Source organism: Aquarana catesbeiana, linkage group LG12 (assembly GCF_042186555.1).
Source record: "Aquarana catesbeiana isolate 2022-GZ linkage group LG12, ASM4218655v1, whole genome shotgun sequence".
Taxonomy (NCBI): domain Eukaryota; kingdom Metazoa; phylum Chordata; class Amphibia; order Anura; family Ranidae; genus Aquarana; species Aquarana catesbeiana.
The window spans coordinates 122,766,877-122,789,246 of record NC_133335.1 but is presented as its reverse complement, the minus strand read 5'-3'; the positions used below and the strand labels follow the sequence as shown (position 1 = coordinate 122,789,246).

Here is a 22,370-nt window from a genome sequence, read left to right as displayed (position 1 = left end):
TAGTACAAGCATCAGAATAAAAAGGGCACGTGATAACTGAAAACAAGCCTCTGTTTTTGAGGAGGAGGAGGAGGGAGGAGGAGGGAGGAGGAGGGAGGAGGAGGAGGAGAAGGTACATATTACACAAGTAAAACATGAAATAAATATACCTTTACAATGACAGCTTTGCGGCCTGCATAGCGTCCTGCTAAAACAAGGACAACTTTCCCTGGTTTCATGAACTTGCCCATCTCTGTGGAAAGATTTAAAATGTTATACAAGGCATTCCCATGAAATGGATTCTCTTTAAAAAACAAATCTTGACAGGAAAACATTTTCTCTTCTAATAAACCTATTTCCCAAAGTCGCCTGGCTCTTGTCCGTCTGATGCGGCCCTGTACAGCGCGCCTTCAGCGCAGCTCGCAAAACAACTTCTGTATAGATGTCAATGCAAGCCGATCCAAAGTCGCCCCCAGGTAGTACAGGAACCTTTCTCCAAGTCAGAGCGACCTGAGTCACTCCTATTAGAATGTTTCCATTGTACTGAATGGATCGCGACTTGCCAGGCTGACAAGTTGCCCCAGTGTGAACCGGTGTTCTGGCGAGAAGTGCCTCCTATCGAATAGTGCCCGTTCATGCGCAGGACGGAGCCGCACTTCAGCTGGTTTACCGATCAGCTGGGGTGAAGTGACCAGGGCGCAAGCGCACATCGTAGGAGGCATCTCTCAATGGGAGATAATATTTCACGGCCACAATTGAAACCTATACAAACAGCGGGGGAAGACCGTATTGTGTCTCACTGTTGCGGGGCGGCTTTACAGTGTGCTGATGGTTCGGTATTGTCTGTGTTGCAGGGAAGGTTTGCAGTGTTGGTCAACAGGTTTTGCCTGTGTGAAAGGGCGGGTTGCAACACAGACAAAAACAGCTCTTCAACACAGCCGCTAGCCTCCCTCCAGCAGCAGCGATGCACAATCTGAGCACTACGGTCTCCCCCGCTGTTTGTATAGGTTTAAATTATGCCTGTGAAATGGTATCTCCCATCTAGAGCTACCTCCTAAGATGTGCGTATGCGCCCTGGCTACGTCAGGCCAGCTGATCGGCAAATCAGCCGTTGTGCTGTTCTGTACAGCACATGCGCAGTACATACCGGGCACTTCGGCCCCCCCTTTCACACATGCCTTCAGTTTCGTCAGTTCAGTTTTGTTTTTTTCAGAGAAAAACTTACAATTTTTTACATACACTTAAGTCAAATTTTTGGTTTGCATTAGAGCTGCATGACACTTGATAAAATGAGAATCGCTTTTTTTGCTTAGAATAAAGATTCTTGTGGCGTAGCATCCTTTCACAAAAATTGGGCCAACTTTACGGTTTTGTTTTTTTAACTATATGGAAGAGTATTTTTTCCCCACAAAATTGTGTTTGAAAGACCGTTGCGCAAATAACGTGACAAGATATTACAATGATCACCATTTTATTCTTTAGGGTAAAAAAAAAAAAAAACCATGTATAATGTTTGGGGGTTCAAAAGTAATTTTTTTTTTTGTTTGGCTAAAAAAACAAACCAACCACTGATTTTAACTTGTAAGTAACAAGTGTCAGAAAAGGGCTCTTTCACACAGAGGATCCGTATGTCTGTTTTACATCCTTCCGTTTTCGGATGAAAAACGGACATACATGTATCCCTATGGAGCGTCGGATGTCAGCGGTGACATGTCCGCTGACATCCGACCCGCTCCTATCCGAAAAGTGTAACGGAGGAAAACCCTACTTTTCCATCCGTTTTTGGATCGGGTGACGATGGACTCTACGGTCCGTCATCATATGATCCCCCCATAGGGGGGGAGCGGCGCTCTGACAGGTCCGTTGCTGCTGTCATCTTCCTGCTCAGCGGGGGTTTTCAGAGCAAACAATAGCCGGAAGTGAGCAAAGGACAGAGGGTAATAGTGGAGTCAGCAGTGATAATACAGCCGTAACATCTAATCCCCTAATGGACAATTTGAAAACGAAGCTAGAGGAAACATAAGGAGAAAATATGCACTCATGCAAATAGGGGTGCAACGGATTGTCATCGATCCGTGATCCGTACGGATCAACCTCCGTGGATCGGGACACACACGATCCGCGGAGCGCTCTGTGGCCTCGGCCATAGGAAAGGCCGTGGCTTCGGCCTAGCTCCGGAGCGGCGGCCATCTTGGTACACCCGGCGGCCGTTTACAGTGCCAATGCCCTGACAATACCCTGCAATGCCCTGACAATACCCTGCCAATACGGAGATTGTGGATATTACAGTGGGGAAGATTTTTTTTTTTGTTGTTGATCCGAACCACGATTCCTGATCCGAGGAACGATCAGAATCGTGAGTTTTTTGATCCGTTGCACTCCTACATACAACACAGATGCTAGGAGTCTAGCTAACAAAATAGAGGAACTGGAGCTGCTATTACACAAGGAGGACTTAGGCAAGCCATACATGGGCAAATTCCAAACAAATTCTCTTTTCAAAATCAGAAATTTTGCGTTTATCCGATTGTGCCACCATCGATTTTCAAAATTCAATCAACCAAGCCTTCAATTGCACCTCATGTTGCTACAGAAAAGAATTTGTCTGGGAATCTTTTCTTTCCGTGAATTTTCTTGCACTCATGTGCATTACTTTTTCAATTATATTTCTCACACGATTCTCCCATCATTGCTTAGGAAATCATTTGTATTTCAAAAAATTTCCAACATGTCCGATCACTCAAATTCGATAGCCGCACGAAAATCGACCATTGCTGTGTCCCACTAATAGTGCGAAATTCAAATGAAAATTCTTTAAAAAGATTTGAAAGAAAATTTTGTTCAGAATTCCAATCGTGCCTGCCTTAGACTTTGTGAATAACAAACTTGGTTTGACAGCTCACACGATTGGCTGGCAAATATCCAGGGGTATTCCTTTTGTCGGAAGGCCAGTTATACTGCAGCAGAATGGCACAGTCGAATCACCGACATGGTACGGCGGTGCATGGCCGGCGCCAATCGGATTCGATCAGGAACCGTTCAATCCCCAGACCAATAAAATCTGGACTGGACCTAGTGATCGTTACCGACGAATGATATCCTTCCCATGTCTGTGTAACTGTAAACACTGACAGGGGAAGTGATGCCATCTTTCCTCGTGTCAGTCTTTTCGTTCCTGACCGAGAGGAGAGAGCATCTAAAAAGTGAGTTGCACAACGCTACACTAACACCAGGTCATGGTAGGCACAATTCACCCCCCGATCACTCCCCCAGTTAACCCCTTCACCACCTGTCACTGTCACCCAGTACAGCAATCAGATTTTTTGATCGCTGTACTAGTGTCATTAGTGACACTAATCAGTGTTAGGTTTAGGGACTCCCCCTAACCCCCCCAATAAAGGTTTAACACCTTGATTACCCCATAACCTGTGATCACAGCATAAGTGTCACAGCTGATGCAGTTTAGCTAGATTTTTTTTTTTTTTTATAGCGTCATGGCACCCGCCATATTTTACCCAATAAAGGTTTAACCCCCTAATCACCCGGCGAGTGATCAAAGTTAGGTTTTAGCGTCAGATAGGGTCTGCGTCGCCACAGGCAGTGTCAGATTAGTGCCAGTACCGCTAACACCCACGCACGCACCATACGACTCCCTTAGGAGTATAGTGTCTGAATGGATCAATATCTGATCAGATCTATATTAGCGTCCCCAACAGTTTAGGGTTCCCAAAAACAGTGTTAGCGGGATCAGCCCAGATACCTTCTAGCACCTGTGTTTAGCCCCTCCGCCCAGCCCACCCAAGTGCAGTATCAATCGATCACTGTCACAAAACACACAACTGCAGCGTTCGCAGAGTCAGGCCTGATCCCTGCAAACGCCAACAGTTTTTTTGGTAGCATTTGAATCAGTCGCTAACAGTCAGGAGCTTTTTTTACCTGTGAGTCTCACTACTGTACCAGTAAATTTAGAGACCAAAATGTCAAATCGAAGGTACAGTAGTGAAGAGGCCTACACGTTTCTGAGCATGACAGATAGTGAAGAGGAAGTCACTCATCTGTCAGATTCAGGCTCAGAATACGAACTTGTAGACAGCAGCGGCACCTTGACAGATCACTCTAACGACGGAGTTGTGGTCCCTGCCAAGGTTAGGCGTACCAGACCCTGATCTTCTGCTGTCGTTGAGGTGCTAGAACCGCAGGGCTCTCGTATGGAGCAGAGAAGTACTAGCGCCGCTATTCCTTCTGGTGAACTGGCAAGCACCAGCGGCCTAGTACATCCTGGTCGTACATCCAGTACTGAAGTAATACTTGGTGACCTGGCGAGTCCCATAAGTGCAGTTCAAGCTGGCGAGGTAGCAAGCACCAGTACTGTCCCGCTGCCACCAAGAAGACAAAGACAGGCCCGTCGAGCCCACAGTGCCCTTCCTGCTGCATTCGGCAATCCTAATTGGGAACCCACCACTTCGGCAGCACCCGTACTTCCCCCATTCACTGGCCAACCCGGAATTCAGGTGGAAACAGTTCATTTTACGTCACTTGATTTTTATTTGCAGTTTTTCACTGAAGATCTCTATAGATCTGTTGTGGACCAAAGCAATTTATATGCTGGTCAGTTCATCATCGCCGCTAATCCCCAACTGACCCTTGCCAGAGATTGGAGACCAATTACAGTCTCCGAATTTAAGACCTTCCTGGGCCTATCCCTCCTCATGGTCATAACTAAAAAAAGAGTGAGTTACGGTCATATTGGTCCACTGACACAATTCACCATATGTCCATGTTCTCTGCCTCCATGACCAGGACACGATACGAGCACATCTTGCGGTTCATGCATTTCAACGATAATGAACTCTGTCGTCCTCGTGGTGACCCCGAATTTGATTCAGCCCCTCGTAAACCACTTCAACCAACGTTTTGCAGCCTTGTTTACGCCCCATATAGTTGTCTGCGTTGAGTCCCTGATTAAGTTTTCTGGCCACTTGTCATTCAAACAGCATCTTCCCAGCAAGCGTGCCAGATACGGGGTCAAGATGTATAAGCTCTGTGACAGGGCCATAGGCTATACATGTAGTTTTATGGTTTACGAGATAGTTACGTAGCTCTGGAGAACTGCCCTGCCTACATAGGGAGCGCTGGCAAGATTGTGTGGGACTTGGTGTCAGCCTTATTCGGAAAGGGGTACCACTTGTAAGTGGCCATTACACAAGCGTGCCACTTTTTAGTCACTTGTTTGATCATCAAATTGGCGCATGTGGCACCGTGCAATCGCTGGGGCATTCCCCAGCGGCTTGTAGATTCCCGTCTTAGGCTGAGGGAGAGAGCATGCTTGAGATGTAATAATTTGCTCGCTGTGAAGTGGAGGGATAATAAAGGTTTCCGTTCTTTCCTCCCTTCACGCAGACACAACAGTCCAAATTCCTACGGCGACTGGTGTTGTGGAGAAACCCCTCTGTGTCCACGAATATAACCTCAACGACCAGTTGGCGCTGTACCCAACTGCCCGTAAGGCCAGATGCTGGTATAAAATAAAGTGTCTGTATACTTATTTCAATTGGCTTTGCTGAATGCTCATGTGCTATACAGAGCTTCAGGACGAACTGGATCCTTCCTTAAATTCCAGGAAGAGATCATCAGAGCCCTTCCATTTTCAGACGGTGCTCTGGCCCAACTTCCCAACGCAAATGCAGTAAGCCGGCTGCATGAGAGGCATTTTCTGTATGTCCTCTAGTACCCCTACCCAAAGAACACCCCAAAGATGTTGTGTCTGTAGAAAGCACAGGTTTAGGCGTGACACCCGCTTTTATTGTCCCTTCTGTCCTGACCAACCTGAACTTTGCATTGGTGACTGTTTTGAACGCTATCACACACTAGTTGAGTATTAGCGTAGGGCACCAGTCATAGGCACACTTACACAGGGTCTCGAAAGATGTGATGGCCATCACATTTTGAGAGACCCTAATCTGCAATGTTCAGTTTAAAGTTTTTTTTTAGTTTTTATAAAAGTGGAGAAAAAAAAATAAAAACAAAAAAAATAAAAAATAAAAAAGCAATAGTTGTGGTTGTATTTCCTCTCTCTTATGTTCTCTACTGTTCGTACACTATTGTTCTATAGCTCTCGTTCTGTTTTATTTTTACTATGTTTTATTGTATTTGCTTTGCAGGTATGGCATGTTTATACTGTAATGTTTGTTTTATTGTTAACCATCATTTGCTTAGCAGGTACGCCATACAGCTGCTTTATTTATCTTGGCGGCAACAGCGTTTGCTCCCACGATACATAAAGCCATGACTCCAGCGCTGTAGAAGGTGATTTCACCACCACAGTTAAAAACAAAATGGTGCATGTATGCCCATCATTAGAAGTGGGTGGATGAAGGGAGGTATTCTAATGGTGGGCATACCCACCGATCAATCTTTTTCGTTCAGCCCACAGGCTGCATGAAAAAAAAAAAAAATTACAATCTATACTCAACAAGGACCAGCAACTTACTGGTATGTTGCTGGACTTGAGTGTTATACCAGAATGATGCCTACAGGTTTATGCATCATTTTCAGCCAGCGGTCGGCTAATTAGCCTCTAGACTGCTTTTACAAGCAGTGGGAGGGAATCTCCCCCCCCCCCTCCCAACAGGGAACCTGAGAATGCAGCTGGTGGTTCTGCCAGCTGACCATAGAGCCGATCAGAGACCAGAACAGCTCCAATCATGTCTATGGCCTAAGAAACCGGAAGCTACGAGCATTTCACGACTTAGATTTTGCCGGATGTAAACAGCGCCATTGGGAAACTGGGAAAGCATTTTATCACACTGATCTTGGTGTGGTCAGATGCTTTGAGGGCAGAGATCTAGGGTCTAATAGACCCCAATGTTTTCAAAAAAAGTACCTGTCAACACCTATTGCAATCATAGGGGATATTTACATTCCCTGAGATAATAACAATGAAAAGGAACAGTTTAAAAATAATAAAAAAAAAAAAAAAAAAAAAAAATCGCTGCGCAAATACTGTGAAGAAAAAAAATTAAAAAAAAATGAAACACCCACCATTTTAATCTGTAGGGCCTTTGCTTTAAAATATATGTTTGGGGGGGGGTCAAAGTAATTTTCTTGTAAAAAACAATAAATTTTCTCATGTAAACAAAAAAAGTCTCAGAAAGGGCTGTGTCTTCAAGTGGTTAGAAGAGTGGGTGATGTGTGACATAAGCTTCTAAATCTTGTGCATAAAATGCCAGGACAGTTCAACCCCCCACCCCCCCCCAAATGACCCCATTTTGGAAAGTAGACACCTCAAGCTATTTGCTGAGAGGAATGTCGAGTCCATGGAATATTTTATGTTTTGACACAAGTTGCGGGAAAAAGACAAATTTTATTTTTTTTGCACAAAGTTGTCACTAAATGATATATTGCACAAACATGCCACCGGCATATGTAAAATTACACCCCAAAATACATTCTGTTGCTTCTCCCGAGTACGGGGATACCACATATGTGAGACATTTTGGGAGTCTAGCCGCGTAGGGGCCCCCAAAACCAAGCACCGCCTTCAGGTTAAGGGTGTAAATTTTTGATTTCACTCCCTATCCCAGTTTTGGAGGCCATGGAATGCCCAGATGGCACAAAAGACCCCCAAATGACCCCATTTTGGAAAGTAGACACCCCAAGCCATTTGCTGAGAGGTATGGTGAGTACTTTGCAGACCTCGCTTTTTGTCACAAAGTTGTGAAAACTGAAAGAAAAAAAAAATTTTTCATTCTTCATTTTCAAAAACAAAATGAGCTGCAAAATACTCACCATGCCTCTTAGCCAATAGCTTGGGGGTCTCTCCAAAATGGGGTCATGCCATCTTGGCATTTTATAGCCTTCAAAACTGATAGGTAGTGAGGAGTGAAATCAAAAATGTACGCCCTTAGAAATCCTGAAGTTGGTGCTTGGTTTTCGGGGCCCCATACACGGCTAGGCTCCCAAAAAGTCCCACACATGAGGTATCCCCGTACTCAGGAGAAGCAGCAAAAAGTATTTTGGGGGTGCAATTCCACATATAAACATGGCATGTGTGAGCAATATATCATTTAGAGACAACTTTTTCTAAAAATAATATTTTTTTGACATTATTCAATCACTTGGGACAAAAAAAAAAAAATTAAATATTCAATGGGCTCAACATGCCTCTCAGCAATTTCCATGGGGTGTCTACTTTCCAAAATGGGGTCATTGGGGGGGGGGGGGGGTGTACTGCCCTGCCATTTTACCACCTCAAGAAATTAGATAGGATAGATAGGCAGTCAAACTAAAAGCTGTGTAAATTCCAGAAAATGTACCCTAGTTTGTAGACGCTATAACTTTTGCGCAAACCAATATACGCTTATTTACATTTTTTTTTTACCAAAGACATGTGGCTGAATACATTTTGGCCTAAATGTATGACTAAAATTGAGTTTATTGGATTTTTCTTATAACAAAGTAAAGAATATCTTTTTTTTTTTTTTTTCAAAATTTTCGGGCTTTTTACGTTTTATATTGCAAAAATAAAAATCGCAGAGGCAATCAGATACCATCAAAAGAAAGCTCTATTTGTGAGACAAAAAGGACGCAAATTTCATTTGGGTACAACATTGCATGACTGCGCAATTACCAGTTAAAGCAGCACAGTGCCAAATTGTAAAAAGTCCTCCAGTCATTGAGCTGCCAAATGGTCCGGGGCTTAAGTGGGTAATAAAGTGATCAGACTATACACTGTCACTATACTGACAATGGCTGGGAAGGGGTTAACATCTAGGGTGATCAAGGGGTTAGAAGTGTGCCTATGTGTAATGCATTTAAAGTGTGCTGCTTTTCACCAATGATCTGTTTCTCCGATGAGAAACTGATCGCTTCCGGCTGCAAATGATTGGCCAGAACTTGCTGACAGGCTGCCGCCGTGTACAATCACAGTGAGAAACCGAGTGTGAATGAGTGAGCCCTGAACCTGGAAGTATGAAACTATGTACGGGTATTGTCGCTTTGCCTACAGCAACCGCCCGTCTGCAGAACAGCAAGCGGTTAACCGCTTGCCGACCAGCCGCCATCATGTTGCGGCAGGTCAGCAGGACACCTCGAACAGTCGAAGCTATAAGTCGGTCCCTTTAAGCGTGGTAGCAGGCACGCACGCGCCGCCGCGCACAGCGGGGGTGCCGATGCTCGTGAACGGCGGTTGCAATGGCCAGCGGCCACGAGCCATCGCAGGCACAAGAGGCAGTACAAGCATGTGTTTGTATGAACAGTTCTGTGAGGAGAGAGATCGCGAGTTCCTACAAGCTGGGAACCACGATCTCTCATCTCCTATAGTCAGTCCCATCCCCCACAGTTAGAACACACACCTAGGGAACAGTTAACTCCTTGATCACCCCCTAGTATTAACCCCTTCCCTGCCAGTGACATTTACACAGCAATCAGTGCATTTGGATAGCACTGATCGCTGAATAATTGTCAATCGACCCAAAAATGTGAAAAAAATAAAAAAAAAAAAAAAAAAAAAAAAAAAAACACACACCACACACACACGCAGATCACCGCTATTACTAGTAAAAAAAAAAAAAAAAAAAAAAAAAAAGCCATAAATCTATCCCCCATTTTGTAGACACTAACTTTTGCACAAACCAATCAATATACGCTTATTACCAAAAATATGTAGAATACATATCGGCCTAAACTGAGGGAAAAAAATAGGCTTTTTTAAAAAAAAAAAAAATTGGGGCCATTTATTACAGCGCAAAAAATAAAAACCGCAGAGATGATCAAATACCACCAAAAGAAAGCTCTATTTGTGAGAAGTCCTTGCAGTCCTTGCCTGGTCCCAAAAGCTGTTTTAAAGGACTGGAATGTCACAAGCATCTCTGATTGTACAGAAAATCTTTCATGACTTGCGAGGTCTCTTTGCTGGCTAGCTTATGGATACACTTAAAGCAGAAAGGTGTAGAATGGTCCTGCGGGAGCTTGTCGTTGCAGTACCCGCAACACTTAGACCGGGAGGGGGCATTAGATTTGGACCTGCTGGAGTTCCCCTGGGCAGGGCCCTGTTAACCAAGACCTGCATCCACTTGTGGTCTGGAGACCAGCAGGGAGGGACCTCAGCCCCAGGCCTACGGTAAAAGGTTGTAAGACTTGGCTGCCTCCCTTGGTCGCCAGTCCTCTGAGTGAGCTCCCCAACCCCACAGCCTGGCATCTGTGGTAATCTTTATCAGGGAATGCTGAGCCCAGTCCTTCCCTCCCTGCAGATGTTCCGGCTGCTCCAACTAAGACAGACTGAGAGAATCGTCTCCTGGAAGATGTATGACCTGATTCAATGAGCCTTTTCTGCAATCCCAATGACACAGAAGAAACGCCTAAAGGGACATGGAATGCAATTGGGCCCAGGGCACTCCCGGGATTGTTGACAAAGGGGGGCCTGGGAGAGCAACCTGAAACTCCGCACGGAGAGAAGGATCTTTGAGATTTTCTCCCCTGGAAGAAAAATCATTTGGGCGACTGAGTTTATTAGGTAACCCAAAAAGGAGGGAACCAGAGAAGACTTCTGCGGATTGACTTTCCAGTAGGGTTGTCCCGATACTAGTATAGGGACCAATACCGAGCATTTGCGTGAGTACTTGTACGCGCACAAATCCTCCAATGCCTTAGCCGATACCTGGGATGGGAGAGACAGGAAGTCAGCAGGCGGAGCGGAGAGCGAGTCCTCAAGCAGGTAGTGCAGGGCACAGCTGCATCATCCATCGGGATCGGAGCCGTCATATTCGGTAATGGAAGTGACGCTCCGTGTTGCCGTTACACCATCAGTGCTTGAAAATCCCAACGCCCATCTTGGTACACTCTGCACTCAGCCACATTATGCCAGCAGCGGACATCTGGTTACACCCAGCCCATATAGTTGGGGCTGGGTGTAACAAGATGTCCGCTGCTGCTTTATTGAGGCCGAGTGCAAGGTGTACCAAGATGGGTGTCGCAGAGGCAGCATAGAAAAATAAATCCTCTCGTGCCCACAAGTGCCAGCCATCAATCAGTGCTCAGTTACATCTGTTAGTGCCATCCATCAGTGTGTGCCACCCATCAGTGCTGCATAATCAATGCCACCTATTATTGCTCATCAGTCAGTGCCAGCTATCAGTGCCAGCCATCAGTGCATGCCACCCATCAGTGCCCATTAGTGCTACATGACAAAAAAAAAAAAAAAAAGAAGTGGTATCAGGACAACCCTACTTTCCAGCCCAATTTTTGAAAAGTCTGCAGAACCAACTGAAGATCCTGACAAAGGTTCTCTTTCTCCCAGGCAAAGACCAAAAAGTCATCTGAGTACGAGACGATTGCGATCTTTTTTTTCGATCACAAAAATCATGGCCGAAGTCATGGCCTTTTGTAAAGATTCTCGGGGCTGCCGAGACCAAAAGGAAGGGCCCTGAACTGCCAATGACATGGACCATTCTCCGCAAGGATCGCAAACCTCAAGAATGTTTGATGGTTCTGGCATATTGGTACATGAAGGCAAGCGTCCTTAAGATCCAGGGTTACCATGAACACTTTTAGTAACAATACATTCGAGAGAGTAAATGTTTTCTATTCGGAAACTCCTGTAAATTAAGAATCTGTTCAAGAGGCTTAGATTGATGACCATCCAAAACCCTCTGGATGTCTTCACCAGGAAAATGTGAGCATAGAACCCTTGGAACTTCTGATCCTCTGGAACAGGAGAAATTACCCCAATTTCCAAAGAGAAATCATATCTAACATGCCCTGCCACCTATCTTGGTCTCTGGGCAGCAGAGTGAGAAAGAGTGCCCCTTTAGCTTTGTCCTTGTTAAAAGACCACCTGCCTTGAAATTGGCTTTGTTTTGAAAGCTACAAAAAGGCCTCTTACTTTGGGGCTTAGTCTTCAGAGTCAGAAAACCTTTACCCTTTTCTGAAAAATGAGCCAGTACTTCCTCTAAAGCAGAGCCAAAATAAAAGTTTGCCCTCAAAAGGAATACTACAAAGCTTAGTATTGGAGGTCAGATCCCCCTCCCAGGATTTTAACCAGATTGCTCGTCTGAAAGGCCACTGACTTGCAATCGGGAGGAGGGGGGGGATGGGGGACACCTCCTCCACCAGCATATTGGAGGAGAGAAGGTCATCTAGCCTATGGACCCACACATCTAGATTTCTAGGGCTACATGTGGATGCCAGGGCTGGACCCAGCGAGAAGGCTGAAGCATCCCAGGCTTTACAGAGTAAAGAGTCAGCTTTCCTACCCATCTAATCTTTAAAGCACACCAGAACCTTTAAATGAGAGATTTTTTTTAGACACCTGTGACATAGGAGCACCCAGTCTAAGACATTTGAAAAACACTTCCTCAATGTCGGACTGAAAGGGAAACCTCCTTTTATGTCCTCTAAACTGGAACAACCTTCTTTCAGGTTCTTTCCACTCAGAAAGGACCATGTCTTCAACCAACTGATGTACTGGAAAAGGCTTAGGATTATGCCCCTGTATATTTTATCCTAAAAATCTCCTGCTGTGGCATCTTAAACTGTTCAGAAGCATAAACTGCTTTTAACAAATCGGAAAAAAGATATCTGGCCATGTTAACCGTTTCTTCAACCTCTGACACGGATTCCTCGTCAGACATAGAATCGGTCATAGAATTCTCCCCCTCCTGCAGGTCAGAGACCGCTCGTGAACTCACAGTCGCTAGTACTAAAGGAGGTAAAGACTTCACCGAGACCAAAGGATCCTGGGTCACTGTCACAGCTCTTTAAGTGGAGGAGCCTAACCCTGCTAATCTATCATTAAAAGGACTGAAAAGAAGAAAACACTTTTCATGGAAAGCATCAATTCCTTTATAAAAGCAAAAGAATCAGCCCCTGCAACTGAAGAAATACAACTATCACACAACAGTTTCCTACAGCCATGAGGAAGCTTAGATCTACAATTTCCACATTTTCTCTTAGCAGGCTTGTCAACCTAGGAGAAAAAGCAAAAAAGGAGGCATATATGACACTTTTCACTATATGGGAACAGAAAACTATACAGACCCCAGGTTCTAATGGCTCTCAATAACCCTTAGGGGAGGCACTTTGGGGCCAGTATAGGACCTGGATGCAGCCGCTGGGTCAGTTTGAGTGGGTGCTCCATCCTCAGGACTGTCCACCATAACAAAAGAGGACTATAGGCAGGCAGGAAAGCAATGCTGTATGTGCTGATCGACGCCATTTGTAGAGCTTCTACTACAGCAGCAAAACCCCCAGCAGTGTGACATCCGAGCAGCTCCTTTCCAAAAGAAACGGCGTCTGGAAGTGTGTCACGCCACTTCCTGCACCATCTTGCCACGTCACCTGAAGTGTGTCATCCAATGCCCATTTGGTACACCCAAATGAAGTGAAACATGAGGAAGACGCTCCTCTCTTCACCCAGGTACCCTGCAAGACGCCAGACAGACGTAGGGGGGTGGAAGTCACCAATGCCCAAGCAAAGCAAAGGCACCCACCACATGGGGGGGCCCCCTTTCAGCTGCACATGCCACAAATACTGCAGACACAGCCACAACCAGTCTGAGTATAACCGAAAAAGGGGGTCCGCTAACCAGTGTCACCAGACCTAAAGAAAATAAACATTACGGTGCATACTTCTGGAGGTCTGGAAACACAAAACAGAGGGTCAGAGGAGATGGAGGGGCTTTTTAAATAGTGTCTGGTTTGTGTTTCATGTAGAAGGCAGAGCCAATCCTCTCAAGTAGCTATCCTGGAAGATGAAGGGGGAAATAACCCCCGTTAAGACTTACCGGTAACGGTATTTCCAGGAATCTTCCAGGACAGCTACTTGAGAGATGATTGGCTCTGCCTTCTACAGGAAACACAAATCAGACACAATTTAAAAGGCCCCTCCCTTTCCCCTGACCTTCAGTTGTATGAAATCGAGTAAACCTACACCAAAAGTGAACTCGGAAGAGGAATAACATTAATACACCAACACCAGGTTAAAATAAGGGGACCAGTGAAACAAGAATAGGGTGGGAATATCGACTCTGTCCTGGAAGGATCCTGAAAATACCGTTACTGGTAAGTCTAACGGAGGTTTTCCCCCCTCATCTTCCAGGACAGTTACTTGAGAGGATAAGCAAGAACTATACCTTAGGGAGGGACGACAGCCTGAAGTACTTTTCTTCCAAAAGGAGAGGTCCTGGCTGGAAAGCATCTGGACTCTATAAATGCCTGACAAATGCACAAGAGGAGGCCCAGACTTCAGCTTTGGAAATATCTTCTCATGATGCACCCGCTCTTTCTGCCCAAGAGGCAGCTAGCGACCTAGTAGAGTGAGCCCTAACTCTGGAAGGAGGTGATTGTCCTGAAAATTTGTAGGCCTCACATATAGCATCTCTAATCCATCTGGAAATGGAACCCTTTTTGGGGCCACTAAAAGTAATCAGTAATTGGAATCTTTCCTAAATTCACTAGTAACTTCTAAGTAGTGTAGAAGACATCTTCTTACATCTAAAAAACCAAACCTTTCTTCCTCTGGATTCCTGGGGGAGGAACAAAAGCTAAGAACTACTTCCTCGGATTTGTGGAAGTCAGACGAAACTTTGGGCAAATACAAAGGGTCAGGCCTGATCACTACTCTCGTCTAAAATCCTTAAGAAAGGATCTTTACACGAGAAAGAACCTAAATCAGAGACCCTTCTCCCAGAAGTTCTCGCCAAAAGGAAAACCATCTTTAGGGTGACCAATTTTAAAAAGAGGCATCACGCAGTGGCTCAAAAGGGGGTCTGGTAAGGGCGTTCAACACCAAGGACAAATCCCAGGGGGGAACCTGCTTGACTACTCTGGGTGTACGTCTAGCCCTAGCTAGGAGGAATCTCTTAATTAAATGCTCCTCCGCCAGTCTTTTCTCCATGAACAGAGATAGGGCAGCAACCTGAACCCTAAGAGTGCTGACAGCAAGCCCCTTTTCCACTCCTCTGTAAAAAGTTCAGAACATAGGGAATAGAAAAACGAGTCTACCCCAGCCCTTTTTTGCCAGGCTACAAAAGGTCCGCCACTTTGCCATAAATCTTCCTTGTGACTAATTTATGGCTGTCTAGAATAGTCTCAATAACCCTAGCTGAACATCCTTTCAATTGTAGGATGTGCCACTCAACCTCCAAGCCGTCAGACAGTAAATACAAGGGTCTGGATGTAGCATTGGCCCTTGGTGTAGAAGGTCTCTTCTCTCTGGCAGGGGCCAGGGGAGCTCTGAGAGTGCTCTCAGTGCGGAGAACCAACTCCTCCTGGGCCACCATGGGGCAATCAGAATAACTTGTTTGTTCCTGCACAATCTTTTAGAGCACCAGAGGCAATAGCGTAATTGGAGGAAGCGTGCAGGCCAGGGGAAAATTTCACTGGAAAGAGCGCATCTGTCCCTAGAGACTGCTTCTCTCTCCAGGGAAAAAATAAGCTGGAAGCTTCCTGTTATGGGTGGAAGCAAACAGATCCACTTTGGGCATTCCCCACCTGACCACTAACTCCCGGAAGATTTCCTGGTTCAGCTCCCAACTGCTGGAAGTGACAGTCACTCTGCTCAGATAATCTGCCAGTATATTTGCCGACCCACTGATGTGGACTGCCCTGATTGAGGAAACATTGTCCTATGCCCAGGAAAGGATCTCCTGACTTAACCCTAGCAGGCTGTCTGAGAGAGTACCCCCCTGCTTGTTGAGGTAAGCCACTGTCGTGGCATTGTCCAAAAAAACTCAACAGGTCCTTTGCATGAACCCTGGTTTTCAAAGTGATCAAAGCTTTTCCTACTGCTAACAATTCCCTGTAGTTTAAGGATTGGGCTACCTCTGTCTGCCAGGCACCCTGAGCCTGCCAAACCTCCAAGTGCGCCCCCCAACCTGGCGTCTGTGGTAATCTTTACTGGGAAACGCTGGGCCCAAGCCTTCCCCAATGGCAGATGCTCCAGTCGGACCCACCAGGATAGATTCAGAGGATCAAATGCAATTGGGCCCAGGGCACTCCCAGAATTGCTGCAGTCATCCAGCCCAACAGCTGCATTATCTGATGCAGGGATGCCTGGGGATTGCACCTGAATTTCTGCATGGAAAGGAGGATCTTGGAGATCTTCTCTTCCGGCAAGAAAATTCTTTGGCTGAGTCTATCAGGTAGCCCAAAAAAAAAAAGACAGCTCTAGGAGGGAACCAGAGCAGATTTCTGCAGATTGACTTTCCAACCCAATCTTTGGAAGGTCTGCAGAACTACTTGCAGATCCTGACCCAGGTCCTCTTTGTCCCGGGCAAAGATCAAAAAGTCGTCCAAGTAAGGGACGATTGAAATTTTCTGCAAACGAAAAAAAGCCATGACCTCAGCCATGACCTTTGTAAAGATTATCGGGGCTGCCGAGAGACCAAAAGGAAGGGCTCTGAACTGCCAGTGACTTAAGCCGTTTTCCCGAGGATCGCAAACCTCAAAAACATCTGATGATCCTGGTATATTGGAACATGGAGATAAGCATCCTGAAGATCCAGGGTCACCATGAATACCTCTGGAAATAACAGATTCCTGAGTGAATAAATGCTTTCCATCCGAAAATGCCTGTAAACCAGGAAACTGTTTAGGAGGCTCGGATTGATGACCATCCGAAATCCTCCCGATTCCTTTCTTACCAGGAAAACATGGGAATAAAATCCTTGGAATTTTTGATCCTCTGGAACGGGGGAAATAACCCCTTCAGATTTCCAAAGAGAAATCCAAAGAGAAATCAGACATAACATGCCCTGCCGTTTCTCTTGGTCCTTCGGCAGATGAGTGAGAAAAAACCTCTGGGGAGGAGGGAGATTGAATTCCAACCTAAAACCCTCTTATGACCTTGAGAACAAAAGGATTTTCTGTTACCTTTGCCCATTTCTCAGTGAAAAAGGTCAGCCTTCCTCCTACCCCTGACCTGGCGTCACTGAGAGCTTTTTGCCTGGGTTGAAGGAGCAAAGAGAAACCCTTTAGCTTTGTCTTTGCTAAACAACCATTTTTTCTTTGCCTGCTGACCCACTGGTTTGAAATTAGCTTTGCTCAGAAAACTACGAAAGGGCCGCTTACTTTGAGGCTTAACCTTCCTAGATGAGAAACGTTTACCCTTTGCTGAGGACCAAGTACTTCCTCTAAAGCCGAGCCAAACAATAGTTTGCCTTCAAAGGGAATACCGCAGAGTTTATTTTTGGAGGTCAGATCCCAGTCCCAGGATTTCAACCAGATTGCCTGTCTAGAGCAATTGATCAAGGCTGACATTTTGGCCACTGATCTAACCAAATCTGCCAAGAAGGCCACTGATTTGGCAATCGAGGGAGAGATTCTTTGATCTCTTCTACAGGCGTGTCGGTGGGGAACAGGTAATCTAGCCTCTGGACCCAAACATCTAGATTTCTAGCTAAGAAGGTGGATGTCAGGGCTGGCCCCAGAGAGGAGGCTGAAGCATCCCAGGCCTTGCGGAGCAAAGTGTCAGCTTTCCTATCCATCTGGTCCTTAAGAGCCCCAGAGTCTTCAAATGAAAGGTCAGATTTCTTAGACATTTGAGACCTAGGAGCATCCAGTCTGGGACACTTGAAAAACGTCTCTTCAATGTCCAACTGAAAGGGAAATCTCCTCTTATGCCCTCCTGACTGGAACAACCTTTTCTCAGGCTCTTTCCATTCTGACAGGACCATATCTTTAAGTGACTGGTGTACCGGAAAACACTTAGGCTTACGCTCTGAATACTATGGTGGTTATGACTAAGGCCTTATAGGCTGAAACGCGTCAACTGTTATCATTTGCGTTTGGTCACTGTGGCTTGTCAATAAATATTACACTTTTTAAGAGCAATCACCGGAGTGCGGATCATCTTTTCCTCATTTCCCTACTCAGCCAGCAACTGTGGATCGAACACCCGGGATCTCTGCTTTCTATGTGATGTATGGGTAGTAGCACTGACTTTTGTTTATACGCTCTGAAGACCCCTATACATTCTATCCTGAACTGATTGAGATTTTTGTGGTGGCTCAATCTGTTCAGAAGTAAAGATTGCTTTCAACAGATCTTCGACTGAATATATGTATCTAGCTGTATTAACAGTTTCCTACATCTCTGATACAGATTCCTCGTCAGATGAGGAATCGGAGTTCTCCCCCTCCTCTGGATCAGGGACCGCACGGGAACCAACGGTCTCTGACACCAAAGGGGGTAGAGATCTTGAAAAGACCGAAGGAACCTGGTTTACTATCACTGCTACAGACGTGGAAGGGCCCAGCCAACTTATCATTAAAGCGGAGTTCCACCCATCCGATTCCTCCCCCCCTCCGGTGCCACAATTGGCACCTTTCAGGGGGGGGGGGGGGGCGCAGATACCCGTCTAATACAGATATCTGCAGCCACTTCCAGGCTTAGACAGCCGCAGAATATCCGCAGATGCGCCCCCCCCCCCCCGTCGTGTCCTGGGAAACACAGTACCCAGCACACAACAGGGACCAGTGCAGAGGCGCAGCGCGACTCGCGCATGCGCAGTAGGGAACCGGGCAGTGAAGCCGCAGCGCTCCACTTCCCGATTCCCTGACTGAGGATGGCGGCGGGGGCAGCTGAGAGCCGAGCGATTGATCGGCTGCCGACATTGCTGGACCCTGGGACAGGTAAGTTTCCATTTATTAAAAGTCAGCAGCTGCAGTATTTGTAGCTGCTGGCTTTTAATATTTTTTTTAAGGTGTAGCTCCTCTTTAAAGGCTTGAAAGGAGGAAACTACCTCCTTCATGGAAACCATCAATTCCTTTAGGTCAGAAGCAGACTCAGCCCCTGCCACTGAAGAAATACATGTCTCACATAACAGTTTCCTACAGTTATCAGGGAGCTTGGATCTACAATTTCCACATTTTCTTTTTACAGGTTTGTCAACCTAGAAAAAATAAACCACAATAAGAAAAGGCATACAAAATTACACTTTCTAAAACGATTGCCCCTGCATATACAATCTCTCATTACAGAGGAGAAGTACTAACCTTAGGGGTAACACAGGACCCGATTGCAGCCGCTGGATCAGACAGAGCAGGTGCACCGTCCACAGGGGTGTCCTTAACCAACATGATGAGAAGGACCAGATAGGAAAGCGTTGTAATGAGCTTGGACGCTGTCCGTTTGCTGTACAGCCAGCAAAACATCCCCAGCAGCATGTGTGCCTGAGCCAGTCCTTTTTAAACATGAAGAGGCTCGGCATCCGGAAGTGCGTGACATCACTTCCAGTGGCGAGACAGGAAGTGCACTCGCCGCCATCTTGGTACACCCAAAACGGTGAAAAGGACACAAGGAAGCGCTCTCTGGGTGTACCAAGGTGGATCAGGAAGGTGGGGGGGGTGGAAGTTGCAGAAGATTCCCTAATGCAAGTAACCACCACAAAAACAGGGGGAACCCTTCTCAGACTGCTGAAAAAGCAGAATATACTGCAGACAAGGCCACAATCGGTCTGAGTAATCTGAACAAGGGGGGTCCGCTAACCACAATCACCAGACCAAACGAAAGAAACAAACATGATGGTGCGTACTTCTGGAGGTCTGGAAACACAAAACTACTGAGGGTCAGGGGAAAGGGAGGGGCCTTTTAAATTGTGTCCGATTTGTGTTTCCTGTAGAAGGAGGAGCCAATCTCCTCAAGTAGCTGTCCTGGAAGATGAGGGGGGAAAATGTACTTTCAGCAAGAAAAAAATTTTTTTGTTAGGAGTCTATTGAGCAGGGGTATTGAATTAAAATTTACGGAGGTCCGATCAGTAAAATGTTCTTCCGGCAAAGGCCTGAATCACGTTTGTGCTAAGTCTCCTTTACATCACAGCCCCCTTTATATCACAATCCCATCCTCACTTCATTTCACATTTTTCCCTACAGAGCAGTGTTCTCAGGCCCCCTTCACAGTAGTGTATTGAATTCCCTTTACATAACACACCCCCTTTATTCACAGCAGCGTCCCCCCCCCCAGTAGTATGCTCCCTTCACATCAGAACTGCTCACCCTTCACACCACCTGCTTTCCCCAGCACTGTCCCCCTCCTCCACCACAGCCCCTCTTCACATATCCCGCCTCTTGCATCTCACCCCCCCCCCCCCCACCCCAGCAGTGTGATCTGCTCTCTTCACATCACTGCACCCATTTACAACACAAATCCCATTTCCTCCCAGTAGTGTGTTCTGCCCTCTTCACCCTCCTAATGCACTGCCCCCTCTCACATCACAACCCCACCTCTTCACAGCTCCCCCCCAGCAATACCCCCCCCCCCTTTATCCCCACAGTAGTGTGCTCTGCCCTCTTGATAGCCTCCTTTCACAACACTCACACAACCCCCACCCCCCCTAGTGTCCTCTGCCCTTCACTCTCCCACCTCAGACTGAATGGAGAGCTGGAGGCAGGATGGTCAGCAGATTATGGATGTAACACTGAGGACCTGCAGATTGTGAAGCTGTCTGCTCGTACCTTCGGTACGTGCAGGCAGGAACACTCGATGAACTACTTAGAGCGCCCTGGTAGCTCATTGAGAACTACAAGCAGACAGCCGCAAAGGAGGTCGGTACTTGTAGTTTTCACATTCACTGAATGACTGGAGCCCCTCACGATGGTGTTTTTTAGGATTGTGCCAGCAAGCAGAGGGAGATAATCCCCTGCTTGCTGTCAAAACGGGGAATGGGGGGGGGGGGGGGGGGGGGTGCAGTGCGGCGGCCGGTACAACACCAGGAAAACTTATCCTTTAATAATACTATAATTGTCTCCGTACAATAAAAAAAAAAAATCCACACTAATCTATAGAGCCCAAGTTCTCCATGCACCGCTCTTCCACGCTGCCATCTTGAAACTCCTTTTCAGTGACACAATTGTTGCTTTCTGGCACATGCATGCACAGCAAAGGTCCCATGCATTTGTCAACATGCTGCAGATCTCTGCCAAGATTCAAAGCCTGTGCTAGGCCACCCTTTGGTGAAGCACAGCTTCCTGGGATGTGGATGACAAACATTCCAGGAGGCATCAAGCAGCTGATCTCCATATCACCTTTTCCTGGGTAAAGAATCATGAAGTGGCAGGCTGAGATAGATATATATATATATATACACATATATATATATATATATATATATATATATATATATATATATATATATATATATATACACATATATACACACACACACACACACACACACTTCCCAAAATGTACAAAACTAGCTGCAATTTGGGGGGGCAGGGGAGTCGGTGACAGGCTAGTTGGCAAATGAGTGAAGGTTGGCATTAAAATGAAAGCAAATCAGCCAAAGAAATGTAAAGGTTTTCAGATCTCAAAAGCACACTGCCATAATGCAAAAGCATCGCTTTCCAGAGGGAGGCTTAACCAGAAGGTGATCCTGCCTTCTTCTGAAAGTCTTTTTCTCCCCTTTATTGAACAGCAGTTTTAACAGACCACGTCACAACTTGCATTTAAGACAGAGCAGACAAGACTAACTTTAGCCATAATAAACCATTTTTTTTTTTTAAACTAGGGCTTGCTTCCCCTTACAGTGGTGGATTGAACAAGATATAACACCAATTCATTCGTCACACCAACAGACTAGGCATTGGCCGTTCGACTACTTAGTAATGACAAGTTCTACAATAAGTGAATGAAACAGATGAGCAATGTATAGGACTCCGCTACTACTCAACGCATCCAAACAAACCTTGCAGAAAGCGGCGAAAATTCCACTATAGAATAGGCCACAGCAACCATACATTCACATCTATGGATGGAACTCGTCTGACCAAAATCACCCCACCCAGCTAACGCAAAAGAGAGATCGCGAATATACGTCCACGGAAACAAAGAGCGATTCCTGCACTACAATATAGTAACGTTTCCAGCATTCAGCGATAACAAAATACCCGTGATGGCCGCAGATTGCATGAACAGCTCCAAGTACTCACTCGTTTCAACTCAATGGCCGACCTGAAAAGAAAGGAAGTAGATTCGACGCAGCTGCCCTTTCACGCCGTGCTTTTCATGACGTACTTCCTGTAGAACGCTGTCTAGCAGCCAGCCGGGATTCCTCTATGGCTGTGGGAGGACTGGTGCGAATGTCTGGTTGGTGACAGTTTGCGTGCTTGTAGTCCAAGCTTTCCTAGCTTTTGGAGATTTACACTTGATAATATACACTGATCAGCTTCGCAACGTTATAAGAGCATTGTTATGGCCCATGTCAAACTTTTGGCTTGTGTGACAGCGTGAGTTTCTGAATTGCCAACATTTTTTGTGGTGCGTCCAGCAAGCCATTGTAGGTGGAGACTATACTTTTGCTGCCAGAGCCTGTTTTTGTTTTATACACATTTCAAAAAACAATACAAAAAATTATGCCTTAAGTTTAGTTAAAGCAGTTGTATACCCACTTGCAC

General features: G+C 45.9%; 1 protein-coding gene across 3 annotated transcripts in view; it reads right to left on the bottom strand.

The window, feature by feature from the left end:
- The window catches only part of RPL27 (ribosomal protein L27), a 66,802-nt gene extending 44,820 nt beyond the window's left edge, over positions 1–21,982 (bottom strand). Inside the window, exons 1-2 of one of the 3 annotated variants that reach the window (XR_012236927.1) lie at positions 21,864–21,939; positions 150–232 (exon numbers count right to left, since the gene is read on the bottom strand). Coding sequence is in view for 2 of the 3 variants with exons in the window: in XM_073608312.1 (XP_073464413.1) it covers positions 150–232; positions 21,864–21,885 (105 nt within the window). In the remaining variant the exon portion in view is untranslated. Of the gene's footprint in view, positions 1–149; positions 233–21,863 lie in introns of all 3 variants that reach the window. The other 2 variants (XM_073608313.1, XM_073608312.1) reach the window with 2 other exon arrangements.
- Positions 21,983–22,370: the final 388 nt, after the last annotated feature.